Source organism: Artemia franciscana, chromosome 18 (genome assembly GCF_032884065.1).
Source record: "Artemia franciscana chromosome 18, ASM3288406v1, whole genome shotgun sequence".
Lineage (NCBI taxonomy): Eukaryota > Metazoa > Arthropoda > Branchiopoda > Anostraca > Artemiidae > Artemia > Artemia franciscana.
The window spans coordinates 34329752-34346630 of record NC_088880.1 but is presented as its reverse complement, the minus strand read 5'-3'; the positions used below and the strand labels follow the sequence as shown (position 1 = coordinate 34346630).

The following is a 16879-nucleotide window of genomic DNA, read 5'->3' as shown; positions in this document are numbered from 1 at the left end:
TTGTAGTTGTGTCCCTGTGTCCCACCTGTGAATATAGATAGATATATACATATATTTTTAACTACGTAAAACTTGCGAATGTACAACATTCTTGGCTGTCCCATTGTCTGTGCATATAAATGGATTGTCAGGTTTACCGACTCTTGAACATGCAACATATAATTGTCCATGGGAAAAACAATCTGTATTCAGATCTATACCTCATTATTCTAATGATTGCCCTTGAGCTTTGTTGATGGTGATTGCTAATTGAACATTCCCTGTGTCCCTGTCGTCATTTATATATCCCCCTGTGCCCTCCGGCGTCCCCGTTGTTGTTGTTTCCCTGTGTCCCGGTCGTCATTTGTATCCCGGTGTCCCAGTCTGTAATTTCTCTTTGAGTGTCGCGGTCGTCATTTATATTCCCTGTGTCCCGATCGTCATTTTTGTCCCGGTCGTCATTTGTGTACCGGTGTCCCGGTCTGTAATGTCTTTTTATATATATAGATGTCCCGGTCGTTATTTGTGTCCCGATGTCCCGGTGTGTAATTTCGTCAATCAACAAATATGACATCAGTCGACACACAAACATGACGTCACTCGACACACGCACACACACACACACACAGACAACTTATTTTTAATGTTGTATATATATATATATATATATATATATATATATATATATATATATATATTATATATATATATATATATATATATATATATATATATATATATATATATATATATATATATATATATATATATATATATATATATATATATATATATATATATATATATATATATATATGTGTGTGTGTGTGTGTTTGTGAGTGTGTGTGTGTGTGTGTGTGACATATATATATATATGCGAAATTATATTAGCCTATCAAAGCAAATGTCACATCTTATCAGAGCTTATATTTTATGGTCATAATACTCCCATGTGTACCCATATGAGAATACGTAAACATCAGAATCACATATTCAAAACCAGAGCACGATTTCAAGGGGATGAATGTGGTCCACACGTCTCATGGTCATTTTAATAAAGTAACCACCCGGTATCACTTTTTTTTACCTGTGTGCTTACGCATTAATCAGATTTTAGAAAGTGTACTGAACGTCTTCACATTGGAACTAACAGTCCCATGAAATTCTGATTTTTTGTTAAATAAACATAATTTTTCTTACTTTTCTCTTCAGTTACTTTACAGTTTTCGATGGTTGTTTGGCTTCAGTTAGAATATATGTAAGGATTTCCATAGATCTACTCATTTTTGATTATGGATTGCCCCCCCCCCTTTCCATGATAGGTCAAAAACAACAAAACTGCCAGAATTTAACACAATTTCAATTGCTCCCATAATATTTAGATGCGAACATTTAATGTTTGACCATTCTTAGTCTTTTTGTATAATGCTCGCCCCTCACGTGGGTGGCTCGCGTTTGATTCACACTCGGTGTGTTCTTTTGGCCTTGATTCTGGCATTTTTAACCATCGAGAAGAGACAACATATGGTCAAAGCTTGTATATCTTCGAAAAGCCATAATTTCTACCTGATACCCGGAAGCCTGAAAACTAGAATCTCCTCTGTTATACCTTCACCACTATTTAGTCGTGGATTAAGCTGCTTCAGTTTGCGGGTATTAAATTGAGATAAAAGAAGGACGTGTGGTAAAATGCTTGGAATATATGGAATTTGGGCTATATATTTGCATATTAGGGGGGGGGGAGTAAAGCAAAGGGAAGCGCTTTGAGGAATTATATAAGTAATCCAAAAAATCCTAAAGAACTTACTTATATCATTCCCAAAAGCACTTAACTTTGTTTTATCCCCAACCGTTCCCTCCTAATGTGCAAATTTATTGCCCAAACTATATATTTCCAAAGCTTTTGCCATACGTCATTCTTTTGCTTCAACTTAATACCCATAAATGTCTAAAAAAACGCATTTTAATTAGTGGTAAAGGTATAACAGAAAAGATCCGAAATCTATATGGTAATTGAAGATGAAATTAAGAAGTATGTTTGTTTACATTAAATATAAATATAATTTATATATAAGTTATAATATATTATGATATACTATATTATGATATATTAAATTCTAGATTATTAAAACATAACTGTGAATATAATAAAATGTCTATTCTACCCCTTAATAATAGAGAAAGGAATAAACTAATAGTCAAAACTAGTATAATAATAATAGTGATTTATTTGAACCCTCTGTTGATACAAAAATGCGCTTAGAGGAGCGTAGAAAAGGAAATATGCATAATAAAAACTCCCTATCAAACAGTTCGTGGTAACGAACTGTAGTAAGGAGTAACCCGGCTCAATAGTAACCAAAACTCTAAAAAAAGCTCTAAAGGTTTTTTCAAACTTCAGCGTAAAGAGCAGGGCGTTGATGAGGAAGCAGCCCCTTTCATATACGAAGTAATTTCTTTTCGTTTTAAGTTTTAATATCGCTCCTTACTTTCAGTTAAAAAAACTTTTTTTTTATTTAATCATCACAAAGACTAAAAAATACACTACCAATAATACAAAAACGATTAATACAGCCTATCGGAAAATCTACGACTGACTCAGATCGCTGTCAGAATCTGCCTTCTAAAACATCTATCTTATCACATATCTCAAGAACTCAGTAATGTTTGAAGACATAACTGTTATGGGACCCAACAGGAACACGAAGAAAATACTTACAAAATTTGAAAAAGACAGATCGAATTTGTTGACGTTCTGACGAGGTAAAAAACTTCCATAATGGCACTAGAAAAATACATGGGGAGCAAACAAACGAGTTATAAAGCTAATTAAGTGTTCCTTCTAAATGAATCCTGAAACACTATTGAAAACAATGAAGAATTTTAATATAAAAGTGTGTTTTTTCACACTTTTATATAAAAGTCACACTTTTATAAAAGTGAGAGAAAGTTTGTTTATTTACCAAAAAACATCAGAATTTCATGTGAGCGCTGCTTCTTTTAGTTCGTTTATTATTTTGCTTCACTTTGTTTTCAAAATATATTCAAGTGTTAATTACTACTACTACTAATAACTCACCGCAGCACCAAGCCCTCTGAGGCCAACATAGCTACGCATGCTCCTCCTCCAACCTAGTCTATTCAAGGCCTCCCTCTTTACACCCTTCCAGGAACTTCCCATTTCCGTTAAATATTTATTTATGACAATCTCCCACCCCAGAAGAGGACGACCTGCTTTCCGTGTAGCCCCAGACGGTTGGCCAAAAGGACAATCTTTGGCAATCTGTCATCCTTCATCCACAGAACGTGGCCTAGCAATCTCAACATTTCTTTCATTATAGCCCTAGACAGCGGGATTGAACCACATTTTTCGTACTACTGTTTGAAATACGGTCAGTCATCCCGGTACCCAGAACAATCCGTAGGCAATTTCTCTGGAAAACATCTAATAAATTTTTATCCACTTTTCGGAGTGCCCATGCTTCAAAGTCATATTTGATCACTGACATTACTGTAGCTTCTAATATTCTAATTTTGGTTTGCAGACTTCTTATTCTTCCAAACTTTTTTTAACTGTAAAAAAAAAAAAAACCTGAGCCTTGGCTTTAGGTGTTAACGCGTTTTAATATTTGGGTCCTTCTGAGTTTAAAACCTATAAATTAACTTTGTAAGATGACAGACTACAGAAGCTACTATAAAAGGAAAAAGAAAACACAGAACAAACTGAAAGTCTGATGAAAAATCAAGCCAAATTTAAACAGAGACAAAAATGTATTTTTGCTTTACTGCAAATTAAATAGGCTATATTTAAAATAGCTAGTAAGCTAATCACGTACTTATTAAGGCCTATTCAACTATTTGATTGAATTTTGTATTTAGTCAGTTTCTTATCTGTATAGTTGAAAGAAATAAATTTAAAAGGTGTACAATATTGATGCAAGTTTATTACATATTAAACTAATGAAACAACAAATTTTATTTGATTTTTAGCGGCTGATAATGAATTGTTCCATATTGAAGTACCATATATACAATTCTTATTGGATACTTGAAATCTTCACAAAACCTACTTTCCTTTGAAATTTCATTTTTAAACGTTTTTATTTAAGTTAGTCTGTGGGTATCAAACGAGTGTAAAATGTGGGTTCGAATCTCTTAATTGCTATTTCTCCAACTTCCTGTGGTCTCATTGCTAAGCAGATGTTGTCTGAGATCAAATCGACAAAAAAAATAAACATTTATTAAAATACGGTTTCGTTTTGCACCGTTGCTATGCGAATTTGGAAGAAAGAACTAGGTATACTCCTGGGTATAAGCTGGATTGAAACAATACGAATATTCACGCATAGCGAATATGAGCAGGATGTGCAAAAACTGATCAGAAGCACAGTATAAGTATGTGAACAGTCGCGAAATTTTTTTTTCAGAAATGATACAGATTAAAGGCCTGGAAAAGGATATCCTTCTGCGTGTCACAGCAGTAGTTTCGGTTTCTTCAGTCAGATCGCAGCATAAGCCCATCGTAATATGCTAAACATTTGTCATTGCGCTTGTGCGAAGAGGCGGAGTCATGAAGAGAAGTCTAGACTGATATGTGTCAAAAATCTTAATGGAGAGTGTAGGACTTTTCATATATGCTTATGCTGTGATGAGAAGATCCGTCAAAGAAGATAAATAGCTAATTCTTATGAAATTTAAACATATGTTTTGCATATAGTACGTTCGTTCGTCTACTGTTCATAGTAATGCTTTAAATGGTAAAAATCAAAACTAAAGCTCAAAAAGTAAAACATTAAAAAAAATCGTATTTATCTAGTGTAAACAAAAAACTAACTTTGTTTTCTTGCTACCAGGATTGATTGACATTTCGAGACGTCAAAATGAGAACTAGGATTGGTCTTTCTATAAAAATTGTCCTTGAATAGCTATGAAATATCATGAAAGCTCCGCATTTTCATTTTTGGTCTGAAAAATTTCAATTTCTCCTGGTAGTAAGAATTTTTTTGAATACTTGGACTTCAATTTTTTTTTCTTTTAATGATTAATTCCGATTCTGATTTCTAATGAAATTCTATACAATCTTCGATTCTTGTCTGAAGAGAAAACGTTTCCCTTGAGTTCGGTTTCTCTTTTGTAATTGTCTGCTTAATAAGCTTCAAAAATATGTTTGGCAAATTCATAACAAAGTTGTGCGCTACTATGCGCTACTATGAGAGAGATTCAATTGTGTATTTTGAATTGCCTTACAGGTTATCAAAGATTGGATTAAATACAGCTGGGGGGTATATCGACTCTCAGTGGGCCTTGGCAACCTTCACAGTACCCCCAGAATCCGCATGCGTGTGTACTTTTGTTTCCAAAAACACGGTAGCAGGTTAGTAGCAATATAATAAGAAATTACAGCATAAATATTATACAGTATGGAAAATTTCTATCTTCTCCATTAGAGATTTCTCGCTTTTGCGCCAGAGGTGCCATTTGGGCCAAATCTTGGGGTGGGCATGGGGCATTTGACAGAACTTGAGACTTTTATTATGAATCTAACCTACTTTCAAAGTTTACAATGATTAATAGCAAATAGCATAATTACCCCAAGGGTCGTCAGGTAATTACGCTCTTTGGCTAATAGGCGTGCAGTTAGTTTAAATCGTTTGAACAGAATGGATTATGTTGGACTTAATGGATAATTATGGCCGGAAAAGGGCCCTTTGTGGTGGAAGCTTGGCCCCCTGGAAAATCTGGGGTGGGCATTTGCTCACCCCTGACCCCCCCCCCCCCCAATGGCGCCTCTGTTTTGCGCGTGTGCAATGTCAAGTAGCAAGTGAAGCTATTACGATTTACGTAAAGGGAAACTTTCCTTTGCCCGTGCTGTGATGTATACCGTTTTGGAACTAAATTTTTTATGTTGTGAATGGGGAGTAAGAGGTGAAACAGGGTCAGCTAACAAAACTGTGTTAGTTTGAATCGTGATATGTAATTTTTTTTTTCTATTAAAATCAAGTTGTATCAATCCACCAAGGCTTATTGGAGAAAAAGCCAAGACAGATAGTCTCAGTGAGAGGCACAGCTTGTATAAGCCTTTTTCAGAAATGTTTAAAAATGATGTCATTTTCACTGTTGATAGATAGCCTATCATCCATCTTAGGGCAGAACTAAGGTAGATAGTCACTGAACTTTTGGGATGATCGGGACTTTTGGGCTGATTCATGACGGACAATGTTGTCTGGACTTGTATGCAAAAGGGTGGGGGGACTGAATTTGCTCGGACTCACAGGTGAGCATGTGACCAATGCCTAATTGGCTTGCCTACTTAGAGTCTCAGGCAAACTATTGTGTTTTAGGATTGACACATGACCAACAAGTTCTCCGGACTCGTAGGTGACCAGGGAGACCTGTAGTTTTTCAGTTGTTATGGTGGACGGCACCGGCAAATGGAGGGGGACGGTAGGCAGCACGCGCTATGGTAGACTGCAAGGGCTATGGGCTATGTTATGCTAGACGGCACGGCCATCAATCCACCATTTTGAATATTACCTGCTTTGAAAATTGAATTTTATTGAATTTTATATTTTGAATTTTATAACCTGTTGTAAGGTGGCCTGAATTTCGTGTTTGTTTGTTGTTTTTTTTTACCTGTATTCACTGCTACTTTAGGCTATATAAATAATTTATGCTTACAAATTAAGAAATATATTCCCCTGAAAAATTTAATTTTAGAGAAAAAATTAAAAAATAGTAAATAATTGGAAGTTAAGCTACAAGCTGAATTTATTAACCCTTATAAATTCTAGAGTGCTTTCTACTACCCGTCACCAATCTCATATTTAATAGAATGTTCAGGGTTGCCCAAACAAGACTGAAGGGTTAAAAATATTCATTATTTTTTTCCTTTTAGTTATTTATTTTTCTTTTTTAGCTGGCTATTTAGAATTTTTGAGAAATATGATGGCTACACATGATGTACAGTAATGGATTTTAGATTTTTTCTTATTGAATGCATTTTAGCTCTTTTTCTTATTCTTTAGTTTTTTATGGCACTAGGTATTTACCAAGTGACACATAGCGATCGCAAATTCTGTCGGTCTGTCTGTCTGGCGGTATGTCTGTCGGTCCCGGTTTTGCGAATTTAGGCACTTCCTGATAAGTTAGGGCGATGAAATTTGGCAGGAGTATCAGGAAACAGACGTTTCCCCTATTCGACCATCTGGGGGGGAGGGAGTGGGATCGGTTAATTCGGAAAAATTAGAAAAAAATGAGGTTTTTTAATTACGAACAGCTGATTGGATCTTAATGAAAGTTAATATTTAGAAGAATATCGTGTCTCAGAGCTATTATTTCACATTTCAACCGGATTCGGTGACATTGGGGGAAGTTGGAGGGGAAAGCCTAAAATCTTGGAAAACGCTTAGAGTGGAGGGATCGGGATGAAACTTGATAAGAAGAATAAGCACAAGTTCTAGATACGTGATTGACATCATCCGCTCTCTTTGGGGGAGTTTGGGGAGGGTTAATTCTGAAAAATTAGAAAAAATGAGGTATTTTTTAGCTTACGAAGGAGTGATCGGATTTTAATGAAATTTCATAGTTAAAAGGAATTCGTAACTCGGATCTCTTATTTTAAATCCTGATCGGATCCAGTGTCATTGGGGGGAGTCGGGGATGGGAACCGGATATCTTGGAAAACGCTGAAAGTGGAGAGATCAGGATGAAACTTGTTGGGAATAATCAGCACAATTTCAAGATACGTCACTGACGCAACCGAACCGGATCTGCTCTTTTTGGGGAGTTTGGGGGGGGGGGAATTCGGAAAAATTATAAAAAATGAGGTATTTGTAACTTACGAACAGATGATCAGATCTTAATGAAATTTGATATTTAGAAGGATCTCGTGCTTCAAAGTTCCTACTTCAAATCCCGACCAGATCCAGTCACATTAGGAGGACTTGGAGGGGGAGATCAAAAACCTCGGAAAACGTGAAAATTGATACATCTTTATGTTACGAATGGGTGGTCGGATTTTGATGAAACTTGTATATAAAAAGACCTTTGGTCTCAAATGTTCCGTTTTCAATTTGAAACAGATTCGGGGACATAGGGGGTTGGAGGGGGGAATGAGAAATTTTGGAAAACGCTTAGAGTGGAGAGATCGGGATGAAACTTGATAGGAAGAATAAGCACAAGTTCTAGATACGCGATTGACATAATTAGAATGGGTCGCTCTCTTTGGGGGAATTGGGGGGATTTCTTGTCCTTTGGCGAGTTCGGTGCTCTGGACGTGCTAGGACAATGAAAATTGATAGGCGTGCTAGGGACCTGCAAAAATGACTTGATAACAGTCTTTTCCCCGATTCGACCAACTGGGGGGCTGGAGGGAGAGGAAAAATTGAAAAAAATGAGGTATTTTTAACTTACGAATGGGTGAAGGGATCTTAATGAAATTTGATGTTTAGAAGGACCTCCTATCTCAGAGCTCTTATTTTAAATTCCGGCCGTATCCGGTGACATTGGGGGAGTTGGAGGGGGAAACGGCAAATCTTGGAAAACGCTTTGAGTGGAGAAAGTAGAGGGATGAACCTTAGTGGGAAGAATAAGCACAAGTCCTCGATACGTGATTGACATAACCGGACTGAATACGCTCTCTTTGGGGGAGCTGAGGGGGGGGGAGTTCAATTCGGAAAAATTAGACAAAATGAGGTATTTTTAACTTAAGAACGGGTTACCGGATCTTAATGAAACTTGATATTTAAAGGATATTGTGCTTCAGAACTCTTATTTTAGATCCCGATCAGATATTGATAATTGATATTGATCCCGATCAGATATCAGATTTTAATGAAATTTGATATTTAGAAGGCACTCATGTCCCAGAGCTCTTATTTTCAATCCTGACCAGATCTGGTGACATTGAGGGGAGGTGGAGGGGGAAACTGGAAATCTTGGAAAACGCTTAGAGTGGAGGGATCGGGATGAAACATGTTGAATAGAATAAGCAAATGTCGTAGATACGTGATTACCGTAACTGGACTGGATCCGCTCTCTTTGAGGGAGTTAGGGGCCCCATTCGATCATCTGGGGGGCTGAAGGGAGAGGAAAGATTAGAAAGAATGAGGTATTTTCAACTTACGGGTGGGTGATCGGATCTTAAAGAATTTTTTGTATTTAGAAGGACCTCGTGTCTTAGAGCTCTTATCTTAAATCCCTTCCGACATTAAGCCTTTGCTTTTCCTTTTAAATCAATCTATTGATTCTTATAATTTTGCTAGAGCTCATGCCATATGAGCTCTTTGCTCTTGTTCTATTTTTCTGGCAGGTTTAATATTATCCCAACCTAACGAAATTATTGCCTTCATTTTAATGATGGCGTCTTAGAAAATGCCGTTGTGAGAGCCGGTACTTATTTCTAGTCAACGAAATTATTATCGTCATTTTTCTTAGTTTTTTTTCTTACCATTTTTGTTATCGTCAATTTTTTTGTTATCGTCAATTGTTTGAGAAATATGAAGGCTATACAATGATATACAGCAATGCATTTTAGCTCTTTTCTTATTCAGTGCGTTTTAGCTCTTTTTCTTATTCTTTAGTTTTTTTATTCTTCTGGTAGGTCTCATATTATCCCAACTTAAAGAAATTATTGCCTTCATTTTAATGACGGTGTCATAGAAAATGCCCTTGTGAGATACTTATTTCTAATCAACGAAATTGTTATCGTCATTTTTTTAGTTTTTTGTTATCATTTTTGATAACGTCTTAGAAAATTATTGTTCATTTTATCTTAATTTGAATGACGGCCTGGCCCAAGTGAGGGATTTTTGGCCCAATTTGCCCCTCCTCCCTCTCCCCAGCTTCAGTATTATTATATGTTTTGTGTCAGTGAAAGCATTTCAAACTTATATATAAGTTATATTTATATAAACAAAGTCATATTTTAATTAAATGTAATGAAACAGTGAATCTATTTTGAAATACGAATGATCTTCTCCACGGTTTCAGTGTTATTAATGTTTTGTGTCAGCGAAAGCATTTCAAACTTATTTATAAGTTTTTTTGCATAAATAAAGTCATATTTAAATTAAATGTAATGAAACAGTGAAACTATTTTGAAATACGAATGATCTTCAACATCATGATTTTTTAACTTTATAAAGCCACTTTTTAGTTTAAATCCAAGGGTGCAAATGACTTTTTTTTTATTAAACTGAGGGAATATTTGTTTTGTTATCTGTTTATATTGGATGAGACCTGGAAACATGAAAGAACTTCTTTCTAATTTTTTATGTAGCTATTGCTTGTTTCGTTTTGTCTGGAGCGAAAGGGTATATAATTGCAAAATTGTCTGGGCCGTACGGAGTATCAGATAACTCATCCAGGAGTCCCCTCATTCACAAAAATTAATTTCTAGCCCCAAATTTTTTGGGACCGGTGGCATCATTTTCGTTGTATGTGGTTTCAAAATGCAAATATTATAATTGCTCAACGTAATTATATTTATAATAACATGCTCCTTCTAATTACAAATTTTTACAATTTTAGACATTTTTGTTCTACAAAAATGTTACTATTATATACAACGTAATATAATATAAAATGAAATGACTAAAACAAAATTTATAATGCGGATATATAAACATAAAGAGAAAAATTTAAAAACCGACTTATTGGTTTTTCATATTTTGGATAAATGTCTTGAATCTTTCAGGACATTTAATTTTAATGATTTTGGGGTATTTGAAAAGGGGGAAGAGTAATTCTGTTCTTCTGGGGTATTTCTTAAAACAAACTTTCAAAGCTGTTTTTTTTTCCAGACAGAGGGGACTACATTTAACGCAATTTAAAATTTTACATAGAAAGAATTTCCTGGGTAGGTTTTACTAGAATTGTAAAAAAAATACCCTTGTCGTGAGGCTAATTTTTTTTTTGGGGGGGGGGGGGCTTCATCCTCAAAGAAATAGTTTCCGGACGTTTCAACTATGCTGAAGAAAATGGTCATCTCAAAATTATGATTGAATGCATTTGAGCTAATGATGGAACTGATTCTATTCTTGTGGGTTATTTTTTGAAACAAACCTTCGAAGCTGTTTTTTTCCAGAAAGAGGGGACTACATTTAACGCAGAATAAAATTTTACATAGAAAAAACTCTCGGATGGGTTTTGCTATAATTGTAAAAAAAAAACATTAAAGACCCTTACCATGAGGGATTTGAGGGGGGAGGTTGTCATCCTCAAAGGCATAGTTTCCGAACGTTTCAACTGTGCTGAACAAAATGGCTATCTCAGAATTTGATTGGATGTATTTGAGCTAATGATGGAAGTAATTCTATTCTTCTAGGGTATTTCTTGAAATAAACTTTCAAAGCTCTTTTTTCCAGAAAGAGGGGACTACATTTAACGCAAAATAAAGTCTTACATAGAAAAAAAGCTCTCGGATGGGTTTGCTATTGTAAAAAAAAATGCGTAAATAATTTTAAAAAAAAGATACGTGAGCCCAAAGACCTTTCAAAACCATATAGTGCTACATAAAATGATCTCCATGCGACTTTTTTGCGGGTAGAATATACATTATGTGTTACGTAGGTAAATGTTTACAGCAATATAAAATGAAATCAGTAGACAATCAAACTGAAACTTCTCTTTTCCAAGGTATGAGTCGTTCAAAATTTCAAAATCTTCTTAAGCAAAAATATATTTTTGCCTTTGCTTCATTGGAATATATTGTACTTCTGCTTCTTTTTAAGCTATATGTATGGATGGCACATATCATAAATACGTGTTCAGTGCCAGTGGTAATTGTAATCGTGAGTCTTTTGATATCTACTTGGACCTCTGCGAAGATGATGATTTCTAACGTTGTTACCCAGCTCAATTAGTTTATACAGCAGAAATGGGATACTAAAACTTAGGTATGTTTGAAGAGAAAATATTCATGGACCCCAGGACGAGTTTTGTATGTTGTCGTTTATACCATAATTTAAACTCCGTATTTATTTATTTTTTAGTTTCTCTGCGGGAGGAAACATTTCCTCTAAATAATTTATTCCAATCATTTCATGAAAATTAAATTCATGTCTATTTTGCATGGTCTTGGAAGTCATGACGAAAACTTGTTGTCTTTTAGGATTCTTACTACAAGATATTTACCTTCACATTCTCAGTGTAAAATTAATGCTTTGCCAAATTATAAAAAAGGTTAAGCTTTTTCACGCACGATGTAGTAGCGTTAATGAGGAGTTCCAATTATATTTTATTAGTTGGTAGAGCATGAATTTCTGTAAAACATAAAGAAAGAAAACGATCAAAAATGAGGCTTTTAAAGGCCAAATGAAAATAATTAAGAAAACGCAGAAAGCGAATATTTCGAGAGAACAGCCGTCTCTTCTTCAGCGTGAACAAAATTATATGATCAAGGAAAAAACAAAAAACAGGGGCGGAAAACCGCAAAAAAAGATTCAATGAAAGACCAAAAATTAAAAGAATTAAAATCAAATACCTAACAAACAATAAGTGAGTTATTCGGCCAATATCTGCGACTTGCACAAAATCCTAACAAATTTGAACTGCCAACGACAGATACTAACGAACAACGAACAACTAGAGTTGCTCGTTAGTATCCGTCGTTGGCAGTTCAAATTTGTTTGGATTAACAGTAAAATTTTTGAGTCTATCTTGGGAGACGGCTAAATCGGAAGCTAAACATGGTTAGGTGCAGGATGAACATTCACCAATGTGGGAGATGGATGGGCAAAGTAGAAGTTTTAAGCAAAGTGAATTAAAAGAAGAGCGGTAGTGATTCGGCATCAACCTTCTAATTTTTCTATTCTTGGCGCTAAAAAAATTAACTTCTGAAATTGAATGAGAACAGGGATACAATTTTTTAGGAACATATTTCAACGAAAAATTTTCATTTTTCCAAGAACCCCCCAAAAATGTGTATCACATAAAGGGGTTAAACTGTAATAGGTGTTTACAGGACTAGTAATTATTAAAGAAACGTCAATTTTACAGAAATTAATTTCTTAAATCACATAGGCCTTATTATGTAAGGCCTATGTAATTATGTAAGGCCATTATTATTATGTAAGGCCATTATTATTATGTAAATAACATAAAGAAAGAAAACGATCAAAAATAGAGTTTTTAAAGCCCAAATGAAAATACTGAAGAAAACACAGAAAGTGAATATTTCGAGAGAACAACCGCCTCTCTTCTTCAGCGCGAATAAATTAATATTTGTTCAGAAAAAAAAACAAAAACAAAAAAAACAGGGGCGGAAAGTACAACAAAACCAATGAAAGAAAACCGCCAAAAAAAAATAAAATTCAATAAAAGACCAAAAATTAGCAGAATTAAAATCAAATACTTAACAAACAATAAAGTGAGTTATTCGCCAATATCCGCGATTTGCACAAAATCCAAACAAATTTGAACTGCCAACGACGGATACTAACAAGCAACTCTAGTTGTTCGTTGTTCGAGTTGTTCGTGCATTTTAGCTCATTTCTTATTCAGGGCGTTTTAGCTCTTTTTCTTATTTTTTTTTTTTTTTTAATTCTTCTGGCAGGTCTCATATTATCCCAACTTAACGAAATTATTGCCTTCATATTAATGACGGCGTCTTAGAAAATGCCCTTGTGAAAGCCAGTACTTATTTCTAATTAAATAAAAAAACAAGTTTTATTTTAACTGAAAGTAAGGAGCGATATTAAAACTTAAAACGAACAGAAATTACTCCATATATGAAAGGGGCTGTTCCCTCCTCAACGCCCCGCTCTTTACGCTAAAGTTTGACTCTTTCTCTCAACTCTACTGTTTAAAACAGTAAAACTTTAGCGTAAAGAGCGGCGCGTTGAGGAGGGAACAGCCCTTTCATATACGGAGTAATTTCTGTTCGTTTTAAGTTTTAACAACGCTCCTTAATTTCAGTTAAAAAAAACGCGTTTTTTTTATTTAATTTCTTAACGTTTTCGAATTAATGCATGTTTTGATTTTGGCTCTCCGTACATGAATAATTAAAACGAAATTTGCGTATTAATTAATTTTATGGCTAAATGGCTTTCTCATAGTTTTGATCGGACTTTTTTTGATAGATTTTGAGAAAAAAAGGAGCGAGGAAGTAGGCCTAGCTACCCTCCAATTTTTTGGTTATTTAAAAGGCAACTAAAACTTTTAACTTTTTACGAACATTTTTATTAGTAAAAGTATACGTAACTTACGAATTAACTTACGTATCGAACTCCTATATTCGTATGTTGTTATCACATATATGAGGGGGTTCCCCCCTCGTCAATACTTCGCTCTTAACACTAAAGTTTAAATTTTGTCCCAGTTCCTTAAGAATGGCCCCCTGAGTCATAAAGGCCTTAGAATAAATAGTTGAAATTAATAAAATAATTTCAAAGTGAAGAGCGAGGTATTAGGAGGAGGTGAACCCTTCATATGCGTAATAATTATGTTTCGTTTTAAGGTTTAATGCTGTTCCTTACTTTCAGTTGAAAAAACTTTTTCATATTTATTTTTTCATTGTTCTTTAAAAAAATGCTAAAAAATCCTGCGCCCCCTTCATGGAAATTTTCTTTCCCCATGACAAATTCCTCCATGAAAAGTTCCCCTCGCATAACCCCCTCCCCTCAACCCCTCCCCCAGCCAAAAATCCCCCTGAAAGCGTCTGTACACTTCCCAATAACCATTACTTCTGGTCAAGGTTTGTAACTTGCAGCTCCTCCCACGGGGAATGGGGGAAGTAGGTCGTCCTCAAAGACATAGTTATTAAGTTTTTCGACTATGCTGAATAAAATGGCTATCTCAGAATTTTGATCCGGTGACTTTGAGGGGAAAATGAGCGTGGGAGGGGGCCTAGGTGCCCTCCAATTTTTTTGGTCACTTAAAAAGGGCACTACAACTTTCAATTTCCGTTATAATGAGCCCTCTCACGACTTTCTAGGACCACTGGGTCGATACAATCACCCCTGGAAAAAAAACAAACAAATAAACACGCATCCGTAATCTGTCTTGTGGCAAAAAATGCAAAATTCCACATTTTTGTAGATATGTGCTTGAAACTTGTATTGTAGGGTTCTCTGATACGCTGAAACTGACGGTGTGATTTTTGTTAAGATTCTATGACTTTTGAGGTGTTTCCCCCTATTTTCTAAAATAAGGCAAATTTTCTCAGGCTCATAACTTTTGATGGGTAAGTCTAAACTTAATGAAACTTATATATTTAAAATCAGCATTAAAATGTAATTCTTTTGATGTAACTATTGTTATAAAAATTCCGTTTTTTAGAGTTTTGGTTACTATTGAGCCGGGTCGCTCCTTACTACCGTTTGTTTTTTTTTTTAGTTTTTTTGTTATCGACAATTTATTTGTTATCGTCAATTGTTGGAGAAATATGATGGCTACACATGATGTTTAGCAATGCATTTTAGCTCTTCTTATTCAGTGCGTTTTAGCTCTTTTTCTTATTCTTTAGTTGTTTTTTTATTCTTCTGGCTTTCTTGTGTTTTCTTCAGTATTTTCATTTGGCCTTTAAAAACCCCATTTTTGATCGTTTTATATCTTTATGTTGTCTTTAATCCATTTTTAAGATTTTAATTTTTTCTTTTCAACCATTTCTATGATTTTAATTTATTCTTTTCAACCATCTTTAAATTATTTTTAAGATCTTAGTTCATTCTTTTCAATCATCTTTAAGCCATTTTTAAGATTTTAATTTATTCTTTTTAACCATTTTTGAACCATTTTAATATTTAATTCATTATTTTCGACTATCTTTAGACCATTTTTATGACTTTAATTCATTCTTTTCAACCATCTTTAAACCATTTTTAAATTTTAATTCATTCTTTATCTACCATCTTTAAATAATTTTTAAGATTTTAATTCATTTTTTTTATCATCTTCAAACCATTTTTGAGATTATTCCATTATTTTCAACCGTCTTTAAACCATTTTTATGATCTTAATTCATTCTGTTTAAGCATTTTTAACCCATTTTTAAGATTTAGTTCACTCTGTTCGTTTTTCTTTAAACCATTTTTAAGATCTTTCAACCATTTTTAAACCATTTGTAAGTTGTCTGACACTTCTTCTAACAGAACATTGGGCGTTACTCCTACGGCTCCCGTGAGGGAAAATATATTGGTTTATCTCCCAATTCATGCTAGCCTTGGTTGTTATTTCCACAACACTCTCCCCCTCTCAGAAAATTTTTTATACCTCTTGCTAAACCGGGTTGTCATTTTTACATCAACCACTTGCACCCCCCCCCTCTGGAAATAGAGGTTCCTTGTGTGTCTCTTTTGAATTCCTCATATGGGGTATTACCTCTACGTGATTCTTTTTCCTGAATTCCTAGTCTCCTTTGTAAAACAATTTGTTGAACGTCAGGACAAAAAAAATCTGTAAATGACGGTATTTTTTTCTTCGTTTTTGAAGCTATATCTACACAATACAATAGTCCATATTTCTATTTTTAATTTTTATGGCACTTGGTATTAACCAAGTGACATATAGCAGTCGCCAATTCTGTCGGTCTGTCTGTCTGTCGGTCTGTCGGTCTGTCCCGGTTTTGCTACTTTAGGCACTTCCAGGTAAGCTAGGACGATGAAATTTGGCAAGCGTATCAGGGACCGCACCAGATTAAATTAGAAATAGTCGTTTTCCCGATTTGACCATCTGGGGGGGAGTGGGGGCCCGGTTAATTCGCAAAAAATAGAAAAAATGAAGTATTTTTAACTTATCAGCGGGTATTTGGATCTTAATGAAATTTCATGTTTGGAATGATATTGTGTCTTAGAGCTCTTATTTTAAATCCCGACCGGATCTGATGACATTGGGGGGAGTCGGAGGGGGAAAACCTAAAGTCCCGGTTTTGCTACTTTAGGCACTTCCAGGTAAGCTAGGA

General features: G+C 34.8%; 1 protein-coding gene across 3 annotated transcripts in view; it reads left to right on the top strand.

Moving 5' to 3' along the window:
- The window catches only part of LOC136038915 (WD repeat domain phosphoinositide-interacting protein 4-like), a 56859-nt gene that overhangs the window by 35831 nt on the left and 4149 nt on the right, over window positions 1-16879 (top strand). For 2 of the 3 annotated variants that reach the window (XM_065722398.1, XM_065722399.1), the window contains 2 exons: window positions 5229-5353; window positions 11712-11876. In XM_065722398.1, the coding sequence (XP_065578470.1) occupies window positions 5229-5353; window positions 11712-11821 (235 nt within the window). In that variant the 3' untranslated portion in view covers window positions 11822-11876. The remainder of the gene's footprint in view (window positions 1-5228; window positions 5354-11711; window positions 11877-16879) is intronic. The other variant, XM_065722400.1, reaches the window with a different exon arrangement.